Raw genomic sequence first — 22729 nt, forward strand, 5'->3', positions numbered from 1 at the left:
ACAGGACCCTTGTACTCCCTGTCATGCTGTCTTTGCATGCAGACCCCAGCCCCCTCTCATGTATATGACACTCCTTTACCTACCTTGTGCCCTTCATTCAAGCATCTTGCTGCAGTATTTTTTGACTACTGCTTCTCAAGACCCACAGTGCAAATGATGCTCTCCTTTCTGAGGTATAACCCAGTGGTTTCCCTCCAATCTTCTCTGCACAGGGAGACATATGTTAAGAGAGATCTGTGTAACTCATGAATGATGTAAAGGCAAAACTTTTCTTCAGGCTTCCCTGCTGCAGCACAGGGGTTTGTTGATGCACATCTGAAGATCTGCTTTTCTAATATGCTGTAAATTGTTATCCCACATTAAATTATCTTTTTGACCTTCTTGCTCACATCTTAAATAGATGCCTTTTTGCAATACCTTCTCCAGGTTTTCACAAATCTTCTTTGACCGCCAGTCTGAAGTGAATGAAGTTCATTAGGCCTTTGCCTTTGAGAACTTTATTAAAGTTTTTAAGTGATATTTAGGGGAAGATTCCTCCCCATGATTTCCATCTGGGCACAGATTCCCCCTGCTGTCACATACATTATTCTAAAAATGTAAAGATAGAAAAGCCTGCCAAAAATTTCTAACGAAAATCTAGACTAAATGATGATTGCAAACCTCGAAGGAAGAGAACAACCAGACAGCTGACCCAGAAAAGATATTCATGCCATTCCCATTTTTCTTCTTTTTTTTTTTTTTTTTTTTTTTTTTTTTTAGGGTTTTGTATCTCAGTTACTCTGCTTGCTTAGTGTCAGATTTCAGATCACAGATTCCAGTCCTATCTGTAAGGAGTAACAAGTTAAAAAAATAACCAACCTGTTGAGACACATTGCAATGCACCCTGCAAGCTGATAAAATCACAGAAAATTTTATGACTGCAAGGCTGTTCCTGGCACGGATAATTTATGCAACTTGAGGCATGTTTGCATATTTGAATTAAGTGCGGTAAAGGCATATAAATGACTGTCTCAGAAGTGCTCTTTAAAAACATTTCCTAAACTGATACTGTCGTTTTAAGTGCAGGACACCAGTATGAAGGCGTGAACTGCATATTTTTTTCTAATTTAGGACATGTACTTGTTATCATGAGACCTTATCACTACAACTAGCTTGGAGGACATTGAAGGGGGGGCAGGGGGGACAGGTGGCCAGCCTTGTCTCACAGGAAACGAGACAAGAGGGCATGGTCTTAAGCTGCGCCATGGGAGGTTCAGGGTGGACATTAGGAGGACTTTTTTCACAGAAAAGGTGGCTAGGCAGAAGAATGGGGTGCCCAGGGAGATGGTGGAGTCACCTTCTCTGAAAGTGTTTATGGAAAGGCTGGATGTGGCATTCAGTGGCATAGTAGAGTTGAAATGGTGGTGTTTGGTCATAGGCTGGACTCAGTTTCAGAGTCCTTTTCCAGCCTAATTGTTTCTGTGATCATGTCAATTTCTGAAACTATAGCTTGGCCTGCCTGTAACACATTTCTTCCCTAAAGCAGTGTGACTTGTCTCTTTATGCAAACACTTTGAGGGATGGAGATGCCCCAGGCAGGAGAGAGGGACGTTTTCGGGATACCTCAGAGCAGCCTCCCACTGCGACAGGCAGGCCATGGAGACAGAGGGTATGCGAGGGGTGAACGACTGACAACAGCTGTAACCCACATGAGGGCAGGTCCCACCCTTACCACCCACTAACCCACACCGTGCAGGGCACTCCCACAGCGCCCTCCCACAGCCCCATCTCCCGTCCCAGCCCCGTGCTCCTGGAGCGGGGGCGGGCCAGCGCAGGGGCTCCGCTGCGAGGAGGGCGGGAAGGAGCGGAGGAGGGCGGAGGCTGTCCCGGGACAGCGGGCGGGGAGCACGGGCCGGGCCGGTGGCACTCCACGCCGTTGGCCAGGGCTGCGCCGCGGCCCCACCGCCGCCCACGCTGGGGGAGCCCGGCCGGGCCGCGGCTCCGGCATGGTCGGCGTGCCCGCCGCGCTGCTGCGGCCGGCGCTGCTGGTGCTGCTGCTGGCCTCCGGCCGGCCCGCTCTCGCAGGTAGGGCCGAGGCGGGGGCCGGAAGGCACCTGCGCCCGCGGGGGAAGGGGCGGCTCGACCGCAGTCCTGGCGCCGGGGTTACTTGGAGCGCCGGAGCGACTTGTGGCCGGTATTCCTGAGAAAGCAGCAGCCCGACGGGGAATGCCCCAGCCCGGCGGGGGCGGCGTGGGCCCTGTGCTCGGAACGGCAGCCGCTGCAGCCCCTTGGTCGGGAGCGGGGGCGGGCGGGCGGCGCAGGCGGCCGCACAGGTGGCGAGACAGCGGGCATTTTGTGAAGGCGTGGTGTCCTCTGCCTCTTATGATAACTGTATGTCATGAGGAAAAGTGCTGAGGCATAAGCAAGAATATTCCCTGCAATTCCTTCCCCTGCTCTGGCATGTGTGTGAACGAGTAGTCCCGATGATAAGTATCAGCCAGCAGCTGCAGGTATCTGGGTTTCAGCTCTCTTGTGCCTGGCTTTGCAAGACATGACGGTCACCTCACCAGTGGTGATGCTCGTTAAGGTGCAGCTCTTGGGTAGTCATCAAAACCATTGAAACAGCAAAAACTTGAGCTGCAAATTCTGTTTCTTCTTGAGATGTAACTTGAAGTACATTGCAATTTGAGTTTAAAAGACTGGTAATAAAGTTTATTATTTAAATATATTTAAAAAACCATTAGATCAGCATGCAGTTGAAGAAGTGTAGTTTTTCATCCACCTTCACCCACCTTCTATCCCACACTGCAATCCCATGTGAGACAAAGCAATCGCAATAACATTCTTTACGAACGCTGAGTAGTCAGTCTCTCTGGTTGTGTGGCATCTGTTTCAGTAGCTGAGAAGACTGGTTAGAAATTAACTCATCTTTAATTGTAACCATAAAAAAGTAGGTTTTACTTCGGAAGCTAATGAAGACAGTAATAAAAGGATTAAGTTAAGATACTGTAAATGAAGTACACCAACCATTCTATGAGGGAATTTCGGTGTGTGGAGCTCTAAGTGATACTTTCATCAGTTTTGTGAGTGAAGACCCTGAAGCCAGAGTGGATGGAGGAATTTTTTTATTCCTCATAGAGATGTCTCAGACATGTCAGAGATGTAAGATGAGTGCCACTGAAATGAGCAATCTCTAGTGATAGAAGCATTGTTTTAAATTACATGACAAAGGGTTTTATGGATATTACTGTTAATGGTGTTAGACCAAACAGTGCTTTAAGGCTTACTGTCAGAGTAGTGTCCTCTGTCCTTGGCAATGCAGGCAGTGCACGGCAAAGCCAGACGATACATTTCCAGGCTACCTGCTGCTTTTAGGTGCACCAACCTGTGATGCTCTGCTTGAGCTGCCTCCAAGCTGAGATTTGCTAGGCCATGTGGACTGACGTTGCCAGCAGGAGAATTTGTTAAAATCCAGCTGTCTTCATTTACTCTGGGTGCTGTTACAGCTATAATCTCACCCATTGGAATCTAGCAAAAGGGAAGAAAACAGTTGAAGTCTGGGAAGGAAAAAAACCCCATAAACTTCTTGTAGGCAGTGCACTGAAATTAGGTTTTAAGTGGCTTTCTCAATTCTTCAGTTTTCAGTGAGTTTCTGTGAAAGAACCAAAAAAACCAATGATTATAAATTATTGTATATAATATTATATATTATAGGTATGTTATTATTAAGTAATAGCAGCATTGTTCATTTCATGTTCAGTGCTTTAACTACAGAACTGTCTTTTATCTGGAAGTCAGAGAATGCTTTGGTTTGGAAGGGACCTTTAAACATTTTTCCTGGTGCGTGAAGCATTTGTATATGCAACACAGGGATATTCTTCACTGTATACATTTTAGGTGAGTGTAGGAGGCTTACACACTCTGATAGTGTTTGATTTACTCTCAAAATCTCACTAAATTTTACACTGAGAAAGTGTGAATCAACCCTGAGAACTCCCTTTTGAACAATTGTTATCCTTAAAGGGCATTCCCAATGAATCTGGCTGCTTCCTGTTCCAGTTCCATTTCTCCTGTGTCTCTTATGTGCTGTTGATGCCACCTGCTAGCAGCTTAGATAAGCTGAAAGAAGTGGAGGAATATTTTTTCATTATGAAGTGTCCTATTGTGCTTATTTGGAGGTTTTTTTCACCTCTCTCATTCTGCTGCGTTACTTCTGCTATTTGTCCTTGTAGCAAAGCTTCACTAACCCAACTCCTGTTTTTGAAATATCAGCACCATATTTTGGAGAGCATAAGATTTGTAAGCAAGCCATATTATATATTCTGTGGTAGTGGTGATGTTTTTCAATCTCAACAGCCGAATTTCATATTATCTGTGATACAGCAAGTAATGTGTCAAAAAAAAGAGTATTAAAAATATTGTTCTGTCTAGCTGTAAAAGAAATCATGCCAAGGCACTGTAGGTGTTCCAAAATCTTGTTTACTGATCAGTGCTTACCTGCACGACCTTCAGTGATGGATTCTGACTCTGAATAGTTTTATAGAAGGCAGAATGTATAACTTAGGTTTCTTTTTTTCCTTTCTTTTCAGGAAATTCATATATAGTAAAAATATCAAAGTGTTGCCCAGTGGTACTCTGCAAAATATTGACTTTACAATTTCATTCTAGTTATTCTAGAATGCACTGAGTAATCCGTAATCTCTCTGCTTAATTTATTCCCCCAAAATCCAATGTATGAATTTAGCATACTAGAAAAATTATAATTATTTAACCTATTTCCTGTCTTATTAGTTAGTCCTTGCTTATACTGGGGATTCACCTCTAGTTATGTTATTCCAATACTTGCTTTAAAGAGGATGTCTTTCTTTATTTATCCCACAGAATAACATTTTTATGTACAACAAAGGGCATAGGTCCTCTCAGTATATAATTTTAATGTAAAGCCTGCAAGGTGTATTTGAGCTATTTGATGAAAGCTTCTTTTGAACTGGAAGCAAACTGCTGGGGAAGAATTACTTTTTGTTCCACTTGGGATCAATTTTTCTAGGCACAGTGGTGACTCTTTTTTGGAAGAAATATGTATATTTCAGTAATGTAAAGATCTTTCCTGTGTTTCTCTGGGTAGTTGATTAACTTGATATTACACAGTTATTGGCTATGGGGTTTGCTGAAATCTTGTTCTTGGGAAAGCTGTCTAGAATTCTTGTATGTCCTATAGCAAATTTTTAGATACTGTTATTGATCGCTGTTTCATGAATGAGCTGCTAAATGAGGTCTTTGATTTGCTACTCTGCACAGAATCAAGATCAGAGTCAGACTTGAAGCCACACTTTATAAGAGTTGTCAGAGTGTATTAGATTAAGCAAGGGGACAGCTAATGTAGGAACTGGAACATTTAAACCTCAAAAGTCCTCTGCAGTAATGCTTGATTTTAAAATGAGAAAATTATTTCAAAATGAAGCTAAAAACTGCAAAATAAATATTTAACTGGTGGTGTTCTTACAAGCTGTATCCAAACACAGCTGAAAGCATCATAAACTTTAGCAGATGGAATTTGAAAATAGACATGTCTGGAAAAAAAAAGGTCAAGGATCAGCTTGAAGGAATCAAAGCTTTTACTAAATCCTCTTTAAGTACATCAAGAACAAAAGCCCTGCAGAGGGTCTGTGCAGCCAGTTGATTAAGTGACTAGTATAAAAGAAGCACTCAGAAAGGGCATGGCTTACTGCAGAGAAGCTAAACTAAATGTCGTTTACTGCTAATTGGGAAGATTCCCAAACTGAAATTCATTTTTTGAGGTGGTGGCAGGGGAGGAGAGGGGTTGACCTAAAAAAACTTGGTGATGAAATAACTTGCTTGCTAATGGTAATATCTGATCTCATGCTTAAACTCCCTGGTACCTGGATGGTGGTGGATTTTATGCCAATATTTAAAACAAGAATTACCAGAGGATGTAAGCCTGACATCCATAACTGAAATTTACAATGGATAAAAGATGCGTGGGAAGGATCAATTTTGGAGGAGTCTATATGATTTCTTTAAAGAGTTCTTTACAAACCCCATTGAATTTTCTTGGTGGGGAGTGGGCAAGGTCTCTAAGATTTAGACTTTCAAAAGAATTTTTATAAAGTTTGCTGCCAAAGGCTTTCTAGCATTCATTAGAGTGCAGGGCTTTGTATATTAAGTAATTGATTAAATAGGAGGAGTGGTAGATGATTGATTTTTTTTTTTTTTTCTTTTTTTTTTTCTAATGTGTCAGAGGGAAGTTACCAACAGAACTTTGGAGGATTTGGTCTTAGCATCTGTGCTGTTCAGAATATAATAATGAGGATGGTAAAAGCAGTAAGCAGTTAAATGAGAGCTCTTACTGGTGTTACTATTCCTCAGAGCAGAAAGAGGGGAGGAGACAATGAAGGAGGTTTGTACAGATCTGAGTGACTGGCCAACCAGATGGCAGGGCTGCTTGGAGGTTGTATACAGGAAACAAGAGGGCTGTTGTTCCTGAAATAGAAGGATGAAAACATCTGAAAATGACACAGGTGGCAGGAGATTTTTGGATCTTCTCTGCAGAGATGGCATAGATTGTGTCTGATGGAGATGTAAGAGCATGTTGTAGATCAGAATGTTTCCAAAGAGAAACTAGAATACTTCAGAGAGAAATTCTATGGCAGCTACAAAATAGACTGGGTGTCACAAGCTCAGGAAAACATCTCAAACAAACAAACAAACAAAAATGAAGGAGTATTTGGAAGAAATTATTCAGTGTGACTGTCTGATTCTTACCATTCTCAGTCATCACTGTTGGAGATAAGAAAACTGGACTGTATTTATCATTTGTCCATTCTGGTATGGCCATTGGGTTGTTATTAAATTGCTTGAACTGGTGAATTTGATAGTTGAGATTTATTTTCATTTGTACATGAATAAGTGCATAGAAAATAATATAAATTGTTTACATATATTTATGCATGAATAAGAATTTTTGTGTGTGTGATTCAATTTCCTATTTATTTCTCTTTATTTCTTTCAGTATCATTTTATGGTGATAGCTTTGTGGAGCTGAACATGGCAGAAGCATCCCCTCAGACATCCTTACAGTTGCAGTTTCGAACAAGCAGGCCACAGGGACTGCTTCTTCTTGCAGCTGGGAAGACAGATTATTGTTTAATGGAGCTGCGCTCAGGATATGTACAAGTATGCTTTATAACTGTAGTTAAAAAATATGTGTAACCTGTATTGCTCGGGGTTTTTCTTAAGACTGTTATCTATATAAGATATCTAAACCAGTTTCTGTTTAAAGAAATGAAAAAGTCACTTAATATAATTGATAATTTCAAGTTATGGCTTTTATTTCTTAGAATTATATCTCTATAGCCTTTGAGATCTCTAGATCTTAAAATCAAGATCATTGTGTTCAAAGCGTGAGATTCAGTAAAGGCAAAATTTCAGACTTGCTGATGTTAGCATTACAGAAAGTGCTTCAATCTGAGTAATCGTTTTTCTGCAAGGTAAATCCTTGAAAGATCACTTTCAGTTGGGCTCTCAGGAGTTGTTGTTCATAGCAGAAATGCAGAGGAGTCCATTTCTGCTTCTGCAGTTATTTAAATGTTTGTGATGGCAAGTAAAACCACACAGAATTTTAGTAGGATTGCATTTTTTGAATATAATTTGTAAATTATATGTTTAGTATGAAAATATATGGAAATTAATGTATTAACTATATATTAATGTATGATTGTGAAAAATATCACTTTAGATTTTGATAGTTAAAATTCTATCTCTTGCAGTTGAGAATTAACTTTGGTGTGGGAGAACGAGTACTGCATTCTCAGCAAAGATCTCAGCTGAATGATTTGGCTTGGCACCTGGTTGAACTACATCATGAACAAGATAATGTCTCATTGGTAATTGATAAACATGATAAAATGAGTGCAAAAATGCCTGGAATTCTTTATGAATTAAACATTGATTATGGATTCTACATAGGTGGTACTGGTAAACTTGATGTTCCCTACCTTTTTGAAGCACTACCCAGTTTCCGAGGATGTATTGATGGTGTGTCATTCAATCAATTAGACATTCTGATGCCTCTGAGACCTTCTCCTGGCTTCAAAAACATCCATGAAGTTTCAGTGGGGTGCAGTGATGAATTCTTTGCAGGTGAAGAAGAACCCATTAGTTTCTTCAGTTCCAGGTCCTATATTTCTTTCCCATCATGGAATGTGAACGACATGGGAATCTTTGAGTATTCTTTACAAACCTCAGCTGCACGTGGCTTGCTGCTTTACCACCCCGGGCAAGCGGGAGATTTCATTGCAATGGAAATGGAAGATGGTTTAATTAAAGCTTACATTGGAAAGCATAAAAGTAGAACCCATATTTCTTCTCGTAGGTCAGTCAGTGATAGTCGTTGGCATTACATCAAATTGAAATTTACTGCAGAATATTTGCAGCTAACATTGGATGAAGAAACTGTGAAAAAGTCATTACCTCCCCAGAGTAAGCTGCCCCTTCTGAAGGGATCCTTCTTTGTAGGTGGTGTAGATGACAGCATACGATTAGAAGTGATTAAATTAATCTCAGTATCTGGGAAGTATGCCAGAGGAGGATCCTTTAAAGGCTGCTTAAGGAACCTGAAAACCAATTCAGAAAAGAAATCACTGAGGAATGTTCTAGTAACTAAGGACATTTCAGCTGGATGTGAAATGCAGAATTCTTTTAAAACAAGTCTTTCTTTAGAGATGGTTGTAAAGAAACCTCCTGTGGAAGCAGCTCCTGCATTTGCCGTTTCCCATGAAAGCTCAATTTCTCTGAGCAAGGAAGACAAAAACCACCTTTTAGTTCTGAATGACTTGTTTGTGCTGGAGGGTGAGCAAGCTTCACTTGAATCTAAGCATATTAAAGTTATCTTAGACTTTCAGAAATTAGGAATTAATCAGTCACAAGTTCTTTTTGATATAAGGGAACCACCCTCTCATGGACACTTGAAACTGAATGTTGAACCATTGCAGGAGGTAAATACATTTACTCTGCAGGATGTGTGGCAAGGGAAGGTTCTATATGTCCATGATGGCTCTGAGGACACTTATGATTATTTTAATTTCTCCATTTCTACCAGCAGTGAGAAGATTGTGTCTCCGTATTTGCAAGGAAATGAGCAGCATATGTTTGCCATTACTGTTACTCCAGTAAATGATGCACCTGAGATCATACTTCCGGAGGGAAACTTGCTTCTTCTCTTAGAGAACTCAAAGAAACGTTTGACTAATGACCTGATAAAAGTTCTAGATAATGATACGGATTCTGTGGGTCTCATACTTTCAGTGCTTGGAAATCTGAATGCAGATGCAGGATTTTTAGAAAACTCGAGGCACCCTGGAAAAGCTATCACTACTTTTTCTAATGAGGATTTAAACAAAGGCACTGTTTTCTTTGTTCACACAGGTGTCAGGAACTCAAGGATTGTTCTCAGGGCAAGTGATGGTGAGAAGTTGAGCAACACTGTTGTGCTACGTGTCATGGCAGTTCCTTTGGATTACAGAGTTGTCAATAACTCAGGAATAAATCTCCTCCAAGGTGTTACAGCTCTTATAAGACCTAAGCATCTGGCAGTTGAAACAAATTCTGTCCTCCAGGAACTGGAGATATGGTATGAGATCACAGAGCCACCTCACTTTGGTCAGATCCAAAGGCAGCATTCAAGGGGGGTATGGAAGCAAGTCAACTCTTTTTCTCAACGCTCTCTGCAGCGCAGCCGGGTGAGATACTGTAGCACTTTTAAAGATATTCAGCTGGAAAATGTTGAGGACCAATTTAAGTTCAAAGTTAGCATAGGAAACAGAATCAGTAAAGAGCACACATTTCCAATCAAAGTGAAATGGTTAAAGTACAGTCTATTGAAATATGCTCCTCTAGAAATTGAAAACTCAAAAAAGAAGTACTTGAATTCTGATAATCTTTTTGCTATGATTGCAGATCTAGAAATACCTCAAGATGAGCTTAATTTCAAACTTCTGTCCCTACCAAAGAATGGACAGATACTGCTTAATGACCAGCCTTTGAAAAAATATTCATTCTTTAGCCAAAAAGATATTACTGATCGAAAAGTGGCATATGAATTAATCAACCAGTACCATGAAGACTATGATTCATTTAGATTTCTCATTTCTACAAAGTATCTGGATTCAAATTTCTATGACTTTGAAGTCTACATCAAATCAGATTTCAGAAACATTATTTTGACTAACAATGGCCTTAATGTTACTGAAGGGGAAGGAGAATTAATAACAAGCATGAAATTGTTTGTGCAAACGCCAGATAATAAAACTTTCCAATATGAAGTTATACAGTTTCCTAAGCATGGGAAATTAAAACTTAGCAGTTTCTCTGGTTCATTTGAGAATAATGGCAATCTTACAACTTTCACAAATAAAGATATAACTGATAAGTACCTTATGTATGTGCATGACGATTCTGAGACTGTGTTTGATGAATTTCTTGTCAGAGCTTCCAGCAGGGAGTTGGGAAAGGGGACAAACTTTGATCCAGAAGTAGAACCTTTGTCAGTAGAAATTAGATTCTGTATTTCTATCCAGCTGAAGAATGATGAGAAACCAGTTCGCATAATAGACAAGATTTTTGACATAGTGAGGAATGGGCAGCGATTATTAACTTTGGCAGATCTTTGCTATCATGATCCTGATTCTGATTTTGATGATGGACAGTTGCTGTATACTAGACGTGGTATTTCCAATGGGGACTTGGTGCTAACAAATGATACTTTGCATAGACTCTACCAATTCAAACAAGTGGACCTGGAGCAGAAGCAAGTCCTGTTTATACACCATGGTGCAGATTTTGGGCGGTTTGTGCTGTTTGTGACAGATGGAAAGCACTATACTTCCTTGCTTCTGGAAGTTAATGCCACCGATCCTTACGTTAGATTGGCAAATAATACAGGATTGTTGATTCAAAAAGGAAAAGAAGAAATTGTTTCAACAGCTAACCTAAGTGCTACTACAAACCAAGACATAAGAAATGATTGTGAGCTTACATATGAGATACTCTCTTTCCCAAAATATGGAAGAATATATGTGAATAATGTATTAATGGATTCCTTTACTCAGCTTGATCTGATAAAAGGGCATGTAACCTACAGACATGATGACAGCAACAACCTTATTGACACATTTAACTTTACAGTCCGTGCTGGAGATGTCCATCTGGATGCTGGACTACAGGTTCGGATATATTTGGAAAGTGATCAGCAGCCACCAAGGATTGTGAACAAAAACAATCTTTTGGTCGAAGAAGGAAAACCAGTTAAAATCAGTAAAGGAAAACTGCAAGTAGGTTAACCATGTTGTCCATTCCTCCAATCTTGTAGCAAGTTTTCCTCACGTATTTTAGCCATTGCAGTGTCTTTAGTTTGTGTCTTCTCTTCTTTAACTCCTTTTGATTACCACTAATATGACTGTATTCTGGGTGCTAAATTCAGGAGAGACTGACACTAGCAAGCTTCTGTTTTTAGGAAAGAAAAATTGATTATGTTAAAGAAAATTACTTCCCATAGTCTTTGACTCTTATATATTGGTGCTTAAGAAAATTATCATTTGGGGATTCTGCATGTATATATTTGTTTTAGAGTAATGGTTATTGTATTCCATGTAATATTCTTAATAGAACTAGTCAGAAGTGCCAAGGAAGAAAGGGTTTTGCTTGGTTTAATTTGGAGCTAGCCCAGTTAAAATTGTTTGAGAGTTGCATCCAGAATTTTCAAGTCACAAACCTGAGGCCATTTCTATTTGAGTAATTCTTCCCTGCTCAGGTTTTGTGCATAGCCTTCCAGTAACCACCATGAGAGGGCTCTGGCAGCACGTTGCTGAAATCCTGACTTTCTTGTTTCAGGCAGGGATCTATAGCTGCAAGGCCAGTAGTTAATTATGCAGTGAAAAGTTCTTTTTCAAAACTTACAAAACATATTTGGGGTTACAAAATGGCTCCCATGCCACTATTATTTAATGTGTGTCTGTTTAAAGTATTGTATTGTTTTGGGAACTGTGTGACTCATCTAAGAAGTGCCAGTTTAGTTAGATACACAATCCCGGAATTAAACGTGAAAAATGCAGAAGAGAATTATAGAATTTCTCCCCCTTCCATTTGAATAATTTTGAGATATGTTCTTAAATTTAAGGTTGTTCATGAAAATAGTTCTCCATCTGAGATTGTGTTCACAGTAAGACAGCTTCCACTACATGGATACATTCGGAAGTTTTCCTCAGAAGAAGGTTATCTCGGTTCTGACCGAAGGCCAGCTTTGAGCTTCACACAGCAAGATGTCAACGAGGGCAAAGTTCAGTATGTGCAGACTGTTTCTCACCAACTAGATGATCATTTTTTTCTGGATGTGACCAATGGTTTCAGAACAATGAGTGGAATAGAGATCTCTGTAGACATCATCCCCAGAATGATTCCACTGGAAGTACAGAACTTTACAGTGCTTGAAGGGGGCTCAAAAGCCCTGGTGGAAGACTACCTAAAAATTTCTAGTAGACACTTTGCAGGACTCAGCTGTGAATTCATTTTAACTGAGCAGCCAAAACATGGGTATGTTGAAAACTCTCATGTTCCTGGAATAAAGTTAGCCACATTTACCAGAAAACAGGTAATGCCTTTAGATCTTCTTGGATGTAGTCTTAATCAATTATTTGCTTTGCTGAAAGCTGTGGGATTTTGTGGGAGGTGGTGAGATACATGAGTTGGAGCTTTATTCTGGCCTTGATTTGAAGATCTTTGTGCTGTTTCGAGCTGGTCATTTGAAGTGGGGAGGGAGGTTGCCTTGTTATGGTGAACCGCACTACTTCCTTGGTAGCACTATTGACACAGACTAATATAGCTATAGACACAGTAGACTGATGGGCCACTCACATTCAGGCAGAGTTGTAGATATTCTGGAAATGTGAGACTGTGGTTGCATTTTGAAAAGACCAGAGGAAGAGGTATGTAGAACAAGCAGAAAAGTGGAAAAGAAATAATTTTTTAGGTAGTTTCTTTGCTCACAGCCAGCCTGTGTATTGCACAATGTGCTAATTTTCAGTAATTTAGCTCCAAGAAGCAAAATAGTATTGTAGGTCACCATCTACTAGCACAGTGTTCAGTTTATAGATTCCAGGAAATGTTGTTAAATATAGTGGGGTTGGATTTCCATTTTTCCTTCAGGAGGAAGGGAGAATGCCAAGACTGGCAAGATGTACTGGCTAGAGGAATGGACAGATGAGCAATAAAATTTACTGTTGTGAATGGAATGAAGATAGAGGTACAATTTGATATTATAGCATAAATAAAGTTTTAGAAGTCATAAAATGTTCGTGCAATAAATACAGAGCCATGACTAGGATATTTTTCAATGTGACATTAATTTTCTTCTAGCCTCTCTAGTTCTTCAGCTTGTTATATTTTTCAGGTGGAACAAGAATTAATCTACTATGTTCATGATGACAGTGAAGAACTGATGGACAGTTTTACTGTTATAGTAAATAACACGGAATTGTGGAAACAAAGTTTACCCCAAACTCTGTTTGTAACTGTTACCGCAGTAAATGATGAAGCTCCTGTTGTAAAAGTAAACAGAATTCTTCAGGTAGGTTTGTCAACATTTTGAAGTGTTAAAATTAATTCCATTAATTCTGATGCTATTTAATGCACCTTCATTAACAGACTATTAGGTTTGCATCTGATAGTAGAGTCAGTATAATATGTAGTAGTCCTTGGATTTAGAGAATTAATGCTAATGAAAGGAGGCAGTACATAGATTATTTGTATTTAGGAAGATTTTAGGCGTGGAGAGCTCTTTTAGCTGTTGTGAGGTTTATCTAGAAGGCTGAATGGGCATTCTTTTACTCTTAAAGTTACATAAAATTTTTTGGACTGATACAGGGCTTGTAAGGGTGGATCGCTTGCACCTGGATGGTTGTTATGTTTTTGTGTTGTTTGCTGTGATGTCTTGAGGGCTGCTACTGAACGTGTAACTTAGAAAAGATGAGAATACCAGCTTTTCACTATTGTATTTGCACAGCCTTCCAACCCTATGCCTTTTTCCATGAAGTGCACTGAAGGGTCAGACCTCCTAACTACTTTCTACTGCCTGCTCCTGCTCAGATGTGCAAGTGAGATGCAACAAGAGAAAATTTATTATGTGTTGGGTATTTCTTACAGTAAATGAGAGTGTTGCCCTTTTCAGAAGTTGAAAATAATATAATGCAATCTGTGAAAATCTAGGGTCATCAAAATATTAGTCCAGTCACTGAATCTATTACTGTGTGATACTGTGAGCTAGGAAAAAACATGTTGACTTTTTTCTAACTGCCTTCCCACCAGAAAATCCTGAAGAAAATATTAAACTTGTTGACTGATACTACCTTTAGCTCTTAATAACCATAGCTCACTTTTTAATCTGCTGATCTTTGAAAAGCTGTCTACCGCTACAGAAGTGACTACTGTCACTTTAGTTCCAGTGCATTTTCAGATTGATTAATTAATTAATTTGTTTATTTATAGTATTTAAACCAGGACATATCTGTATAGTACTTGTTCCTGTTATGATGGCACTCAATAATCAGAACCATTTTAGTAAAGACACTTCTCAAAAAGCCTCTACATGTAAAAACTTCCAATCTGAGATCTGATGAGTAAAAACAAATTAAGTGACTCCAAAAATAAGGATGAAATGTGGGTCAGCTAACAAACCTGTGGTCACAGTAAACCAGCTGGAAGACATTAAGGCAGAGAAGGTATTTAGGAATCGGCTTGAAAGAAGCTGAGCAGGGTATTTTGAAGCTGCAGTCATTCCCAGTGCTCTGTGATGCAGTTTATAAGTGGGTGGTAGCAAAACATGCATTTAATTTTATGTAGGTAGTTGTGTGTTGGAGAGGGAGAGTGTTTTACTCTAAAGATGATTGTAACCTTGTGTTGTGTAATAGCCTTTTCACGTGAGAAAATACATAATTTTTTAACTAGCTGTAGTGGTAGTATTGTGCAGCTTCACAGTGGCAGCAGATAATCTGCAGATGCCCACAACAGAAGATATCCTGCCCTGTGCAGAGACTGGTGGCAGAAGGGCAGACTGCCTTCACAAACATTTGGGTGGCATGGAGCAAAATCTTTCCTGGTTGAAGTAATTACAGTGGTACTCTACAGACATCAGCACAGCATGCAGTCATTTTTGCATAGTCACAGAGAAGAGAGCACAGTGTTTAGTCAAGTTTTTCTGGGTCTCTGTTCTGGTACATTGCTGGCATTAAAATGTTGGCTTTGAGCAGCTGAAATTATTAACAGAACTAAGGCTTTGCAGTGTGCTACAATGCAGCTTATGGATTTTTCTAAAAATATTTGAATCTGGTTTTCCCAAGAGCAGAGATAGCTAAACAGTTTGTCCTCTCTACTGGGGAGGCAGTCTGTGTACTAGAACCAGGATGCTGCCTTTGAGCCTGTGGTTTTGCTAGTCATGTACAAGCTATTGTTGAAAAGTCAAGTTTGTGTTTGTTGGGAGTAGCTATGAGTATGTACACATATGGTGGATTAATGTACATTCTAAAACAAATCTGGCAGTCAAATTATGTGCTGTGAGGAATACAGTGAGATGGTTCTTCCTCAAATCAAACTTGCACATCCTCAGTAGAAATGGGTTTTTCTTAGTCCTGATAAATATTGAGATGAGATGGGCATTTCTGTGTAGGGTGATTTCTGTGTGGGCCCCATGCTGTAGCCGAACAGCCTGTGCTCCTCAAGAATGTTGCTAATGCTATTGAATAACAGACAGTATTGCTTTTAAAACTCAGTAACTCTTTTATCTATTTTGTAAGGTAAAATATACAAAAGTATAAAATGACCAGTACTTTGAAAACTGAAGTCCAGTAGAACTGTTTGAGTTGACTGAAGTTTAGGACCTCAGAAGTTTTGCACGCCACAATATAAAGAGTCAGAAACAAATGCTGAATGATTAAAAAGAATAAGGAAGGATATGGCTGCTGAGAAGTAGTTTATGTGAAGAGGTGCTTTATGTGGCGAATGATGGTGGTATGGGCATATGGAAGTTAATTTTGGCCTTTGTCATGGGCCTCTGTCCAAATGCGAGAAACTGTTGGGCATGTGCACAAATGCTGAATGAGTCTAACTCTAGCTTCCTCACTTCAGAGACATCCATAACATCCCTTCTTCAAACAGTCTTGTCTTGCTATCAGTGTTATGAGCACCATAGGGGGACTTTGAGGGTGACAGACATCCATTTTGGGAGTTTTTCTCTGCTTTTTCTCTAGGAAGTGGAAGTAAATGAGGGTTTAAGGGGTTTTGGTTTTTTGGTTTGGTTTTTTTTTTCTTTCCCCTGGCTCAGAATTTATAACATAACGTCTGAGATACAAATAGTTTTACCATCCTGAGAACTTCTGTAATGCATATAATTTTAATCCTTTCCATTGCAACAAATTAATGAGATGTATTATTATTTAGAAACTTAAATTATCAGCATTTTAGATACAATTTTTTTAAATGTCCACGGGTTCAATGGACATTTGTTTTTTCTGGAATGGGAATGGGTAAAGGAAATAGGATGTTTTGAAGAAAATCACTATACTGGCATTATATGCTGCAATTATATGTGCTTAAATACATGGGTAGCAATGCTGTGAAATGACTGTATTCTCCTGTTGCCACAAGAGGGCTGTATTTTCCTGGAATTAGGTTTTTTAAAAAAATCACAAATTTAAACTGATTATTTTCGTTGTTTTCTCTAAATTGCTCTCTAAAGTGTGAAAATGTGAATATAGAGTGTCTGGTAGGATATGTGGCATGCCTAGCTGATACTGATGAGATGAATCCTGTAAGTAGAGCAGAATAAATTATTTCACATCAGCAAGGTCATGAACCTTTTTTTGGACTATGCCTGTGGAGTATGCTAGACACATGAAAAATCAGTGTCATGCTACATCTGGGAAGTTCAAATACAGTTTTCATGGTACTCTTCAAGGAGATTCTGATCTCAGATATGAAAAATAAGGTGCTTGTACAATTCTAGCTGTGTTTGCTTTCCAATGGTTCTTTTCAGTTCTTAGATCTCTTTTCATTCCTTGAGGATCATGTTGCAGGCCATGTATAGTACTTAAAAAGCATTAAGTGGTAGTGTGCTGGGATACCAGAATTAAATACTGACATTATAGAAAAAAACCACTTTTTCTATAATTAGAAATTTTAATTCTTCTTTCCTTTAGTAAAAAAAATGCTCTGAAATTTAGTAATTTGTAATCACATATGTCCATTATAATTTCTTATATTTTTGCATACTCTGTATGGGACCTTTTATTTTCTTCATAGAATAATCTATGCAGGTGCTACTGAGATGAATTAAAAGGTCTCAGTACAAAACACATGACGCTGATGTGCTTATTTGGTGCCACTCACTAAGTAATTCTGTGCACAGGTTAGTTGTCGTTCTGTGTCATAAGTTAAAAAAACCTCAAACCTCTTCTGATTAGAAAAAAAAATTGAACTTCATTTCCATAGCACATATTTTGTGACACAATGTAGAATGAAATCTTTCCTCTGTTGAAGTGCAGTGGCAAAATTTCAGTTTCTTAAAAGGCCTTCTTTCATAGTTTGTGTTAAAAAGAAGAATTAATATTTGGTGAATTGTGATTGCTGATTTTAGGCTATGACAGAGGTGAAATGCCCTTCATTAAAGATAATTTGTCCTCTTCAACCACTTGGTGTGATGTTACTAAGACCTTAGGAAGACAGGAAGGAACGATGCAGTGTGTGTTTTGAAGCTCAAGCTGAGATATTTAAAGGTTTAGACTCTTAAGATTTTACTCTACATTATAAATTGTGCATGGAAATAATTGATATTGATATAATGAATATTTTAAGAATTGCACTTCATGTTGAGATAAATATGTATTGATCTTTATTAGAACTTTTGTCTGTACTTCCAAGTATATATAGCAGAGATGAAGAACAAAATGGGCCATTGCTTATCCTTTCTGAACACGAAATTATCCAGTAGGATAGGGATGAAACCCAGAGAGCAGTCCTTTCTGCTTGAAATAAGGGACCTTGAAGATCATCTAAAGGATCTTCAAAATCATCCCATGGGCAGGGACACCTCCCACTAGACCAGGCTGCTCAAACCTGGCTTTGAACACTGCCAGGATAGGGCAATCCGTAACTTCCCTGGGCAGCCTGTTCCAGTATCTCATCATCCTCAAAGTAATTTCCCCTCTTTCAGTGTGTGCCCATTCCTCCTTGCCCTGTCATTCCAGTTCCTGTCAGAGAATCCCTCTCCCTGTGGGCCCTTTCAGATACTGGAAGGTGTCTATGAGGTCCCCCCACAGCCTTCTCCAGGCTGAATAACCTCCATTTTCTCAGCCTGACTTCACAGAAGAGGTGCTCCAGGCCTTTGATCAATCTCGTGGCCCTCCTCTGAAACTGGACTTAGAATGTGCTCCAGATTCAGATTTACTAGAAATAAATAATGGTTTTTATACCATTTTTCTAAAAACTAGTTAACTATTTTTCTGGGATCGAAACCTTGCAAAATGGTAGGCAGATTTTGGAGGCATTGGTAGTTTAATCTTCCACTGGACCAAGCATCTCTGGGTTTTTTAGTGCTCTAGAAAAGGGTCTTTAGTGCATTTTCCTAGAAGAAAATAGTGCAGCTTCAAGAAGTGTTCAATTTGTGTTAGAGTTTGTGCTGTCCCCAGGCTGTTTTTCTTTAATCTCTTCTGCTGGTGAAAGTAGAGCATATTCAATGCCTTATCTGGTGTGAAATACACGACACTAATATTCATGTGTATGTGTTGGAAAGCAGCTCCTTGACTCAGTGATCATAATACAATTTTTGTTTTAAGAGTTTGTATACTGCTTGATAAATAGAGCACTTGTGCTCCAACTGTCTGAAACTCTTAAGTGGTGTAGGGTGTGTTTGCTTGTATTATTTCAAGGTTTTTTATTTTGCAAAAAAATTGCCAGAATGAGCTATGCCAGTTTGTGATCAGATGTTTGGATGGACAGTAAGGAAACATGTTACAACTGCTAGTGTTGCACAGCACAAATCCTTATTCTTCCTTTTTCTTGGAGTCGTGTCATCTGCCCCCATCCCCCATCTCCTGCTCTCCCAATTGTCTTTTGTGTATATTTTATCTATCTATCTATCTATCTATCTATCTATCTATCTATCTATCTATCTATCTATCTCTCTCTCTATCTCTCTCTCTCTCTCTCTCTCTCTCTATCTCTCTATCTCTCTCTCTATCTCTCTCTCTATCTCTCTCTATCTCTCTCTCTATCTCTCTCTCTATCTCTCTCTCTATCTCTCTATCTCTCTCTCTATCTATCTCTCTATCTATCTCTCTATCTATCTCTATCTATCTCTCTATCTCTCTATCTCTCTATCTCTCTATTTATTTATATAATTATTTATTTTCTAGGTCTGGGTGGACTCAGTCACAGAAATAACTATTGATGACCTCTGTGCAGAAGACAAAGACTCCTCACCATCAGAACTGGTGTACTCCATTACTCCACCTAGCAATGGGCACTTGGCTCTGAAGTCTTCGCCGAACAAGAGCATCCTTACTTTTACCCAGGCTCATATAATTAAGGGGCAGCTGGTTTTTGTACACAATGGTATGTGATTTCAAAAATACCACATCTGATACCATAATACTGCTCCTATTCAGTATATCTTGTTTGTAATCCATTAAAGATCCCATTGTAACATCACAAAGATCCTGGAACGCTGGTTATGTGAAGTGTCATACATGGGTTATATGTTATCTCAAAAACTAAACAAGAAAGGGTCTGACATCTACTTAAATGTGTGCTCGCTTGGAAACCTTGGTGTTCTTGAGTTCCTTAGATAGCAGCCTTCTTTCTGAAAGCAGTTTTTCAGTAGGGGAGCATTTCCATGCACCTTTCAGATATAGGAAATCCATTTTTTTTATTACTGTGGTTGAAAATTTCCTGAAGTCTTTCTGTCTTGTTACAGTGCAGAGCTGTTTATGGACCAACAGTCTCTGCCGTAGACCAAACAGATAGCTGCCATAATGCAGTGATGGATGATGAAGTTGTGGTTCATCTGTGTGATGTCAGTGTCCCTTTGAGACTGTGAAGGAATTAAGCTTTAAACATTGACTCATTCTCCTAGTGTCCAGAGCTAGAGATTAGGGTTTTTGCGCATTTGAGAGAATGTGGAGGGACTAGAAGAAGTCAGGGCAGCTTCATGCATCCTCAAGTGGCAGTGGTGGGAAGCCACAGGAACGAACTTCTTAGTGGAGTTCCAGCCAGAAGAGGCAGGGCTTTTGCAGGGTACCTGTTTTCACAGCTACTTGTTTCCTGCTCCAGCTGTATTACTATGTTACCTCAGTTGAAAGAAGAAAGGAGTTGCTACAGAAGGAATAAATAATTGTTTTGGGATGGAGATAGGAGAGATAAACTGCTCTCCTGCCAGCCCTGAGGCAGGCTGGAGTTCAAGTGCTCCCTTGGGTGCAGCAGCCACTCCAGGTTTGTGCTGTGTCTTCATGAGGCTGAAGTACTCTGCCTTGCGATGCACTGTCTTGCAGGGTGCATATGTATTGCTGAAATTGCTTTACGAGCAGCTTCTGGTGAGCTGTAAATATTCTGCTCAAATTATTTGGTCAGGAAATGGAAGGTTAAGAGCATGACAAAAGTGAGCCAAGCTATTTAAATTGTTCCAAGGGAGACTTTGACATGTAAAAACCCCTATGATGGTAGGGCAGTGGTAAGTTTCAGTCTGAGGAAATTAATCTAATCTGTGTTCCAGAAAGGGCAAATGCACATCTGTAGCTTTAGAGAGTGAATCTTGATTAATAAAAGTGAAAAAACCAGAAAATTGCATTTTCTAGTGAGTAGGAGTGTAGAGTAAATTTGTAACATAAAATTACCCAGGTTTTGTGTCAGGTCTTGCAGCCACTCTGGTTCTCCCATCTACTCAACCTTATGGTCTCCAGTGCTTCACAAAGTACTCTGGTCATTTAGCTTCTTTGCATTTCTTGGTCAGTGATTTTCTTCCCTCCTTCATCTTGACCTGTTTCTGGAAATGTAATTATTACTCCCATCTTATTGCCCCAGCCTTGGCCTGGGGCCTTTCCTTACGTTGCTGCTGTCATTCAGCTTTTTATCCCTTTTCTCTGTCTTTCCCCTGTTCCTTGTCATCATTCTTGGAGTGTTTGCTGGCTTCTTTGTCTCTTCTTGGAAGTACCCCCATCTACTCTTCCTACTACTTGAGCCCTTTCAAAAGGGAACAGCATTTTCTTGGCTGAGCTCTTCAAGCCTCATGGCACTCATTTGTTTCACTTGCACATGGCAATGGCTCTCCATCCTCAGTGTCTTTTTTACTGCCAATGAAAGTACTACCATACTTTGCTTTTATACCTCTAAATTAGACCTCAAAATTTTCCCTTCACATTGCTCAGCCGTACAAGTTACATTATGCTGCTTATTCTGTGCTGAGTTGCAAATCTTCCTCTTTGCTCTCATGTTTTCCCTTGAATTTTTTGTTTCCTCCATAATTGTTCTATCACCATTGTAAATGCAAAACTAGAACACACCTTTCTTTTTCTGTACCCCTCTTTCAGTGTAATAATTCCTTCTCTTTTTACACTCTTGTGTCACTCTAGGGTGCTCTGCTCTTGCTTTTGCAGTATGAGCCCTTAAACCCTGACAGTGTTTTTCTTAGGGCAGTAGTGAATTGAACTCTTTGTTCTGAAGTCTTTGTGTCTTCTCAATGCAGCTTTTACAAACCCTCTTTCTGGAGTCCTTCTAATCACCTGTGATCAGATACATCTAAAAAAATTAATTGTGATAAAATGATAAATGCTCCACCCAAGCAGAACTTCAAGATGCTGCTCTGTTCCCGACTGCTGATGACAAAATGTCTGTGTCAATCAAGCAGTTGACCTGCCTTAGCCAAAAAAGCAAGTAATGCTGCGTAAGCAGGTTTGTTTGGGATTTTTTCAACTTAGTACAAATAGTAAACTTCCAGATACTTTTTTGACTATCCAGCTGTTCTTTTTCATCAGAAGAACACATCAGAAAATAAAAACTTTAAAAACAAAAACAATATGACGAGATCTTCCAGAGCTGCTTCAGCTGCCTAGCTAATACAAGAGCATTTCTTAAGTGCATTGTTAACTATAATCTCAGAACCCACATTTGATTCTTCTGATGTGTTAATTGATAGTTAGGCAAAGATGATGATCTTTATGTGGAAGTGCGTGACTTTCACATAAAGATCATCATCTGGGTGTATACATCTGAAGTGTATATTTCACTTTATGTGAAAATACTCTGACTATAAGTATCTGTATTCTTGTAGCAATATCTGCTTGTGGCTAAATTGTGCAAAGCAAATAGAAGAGCATGGTAATTCTTTGCAACAGATAAAGTTTCACTTCTTTGTTTTGTCTTTTTACCTAATTGAACAACATGGGGAGCCTCTACTTAAAAGCAGCCTGTCAGTTCTGAGACATGTATTTTTATAGGAATCCACTCAGACTCCTGGAGGTATTTTGCTATTTGCTTGTGCCAAAGTACATACAGGTCTTAAGATTAAAGGGAAAAATGTGCATTTATTATGAGTACACATAACCTCTGAAATAGTTTAAGCTGTGACAACATACCTTCTTCAGCAAAGCTGAAGTGCAGCAAAGAGGCTAAGGAAACAACCCGAGAGCTTATTCAG

At 39.3% G+C, this 22729-nt stretch overlaps 1 protein-coding gene across 1 annotated transcript in view; it reads left to right on the forward strand.

Moving 5' to 3' along the window:
* Positions 1-1893: 1893 nt before the first annotated feature.
* LOC131573819 (chondroitin sulfate proteoglycan 4-like) overlaps positions 1894-22729 on the forward strand; it is a 36883-nt gene continuing 16047 nt past the window's right edge. The window contains exons 1-6 of the mRNA XM_058828094.1: positions 1894-2064; positions 7010-7173; positions 7767-11327; positions 12173-12643; positions 13442-13618; positions 19455-19653. Coding sequence (XP_058684077.1) covers positions 1986-2064; positions 7010-7173; positions 7767-11327; positions 12173-12643; positions 13442-13618; positions 19455-19653 — 4651 coding nt within the window. The 5' untranslated portion in view covers positions 1894-1985. The remainder of the gene's footprint in view (positions 2065-7009; positions 7174-7766; positions 11328-12172; positions 12644-13441; positions 13619-19454; positions 19654-22729) is intronic.

The sequence above is a fragment of the Poecile atricapillus genome, chromosome Z (genome assembly GCF_030490865.1).
Source record: "Poecile atricapillus isolate bPoeAtr1 chromosome Z, bPoeAtr1.hap1, whole genome shotgun sequence".
In the NCBI taxonomy this organism is placed as follows: domain Eukaryota; kingdom Metazoa; phylum Chordata; class Aves; order Passeriformes; family Paridae; genus Poecile; species Poecile atricapillus.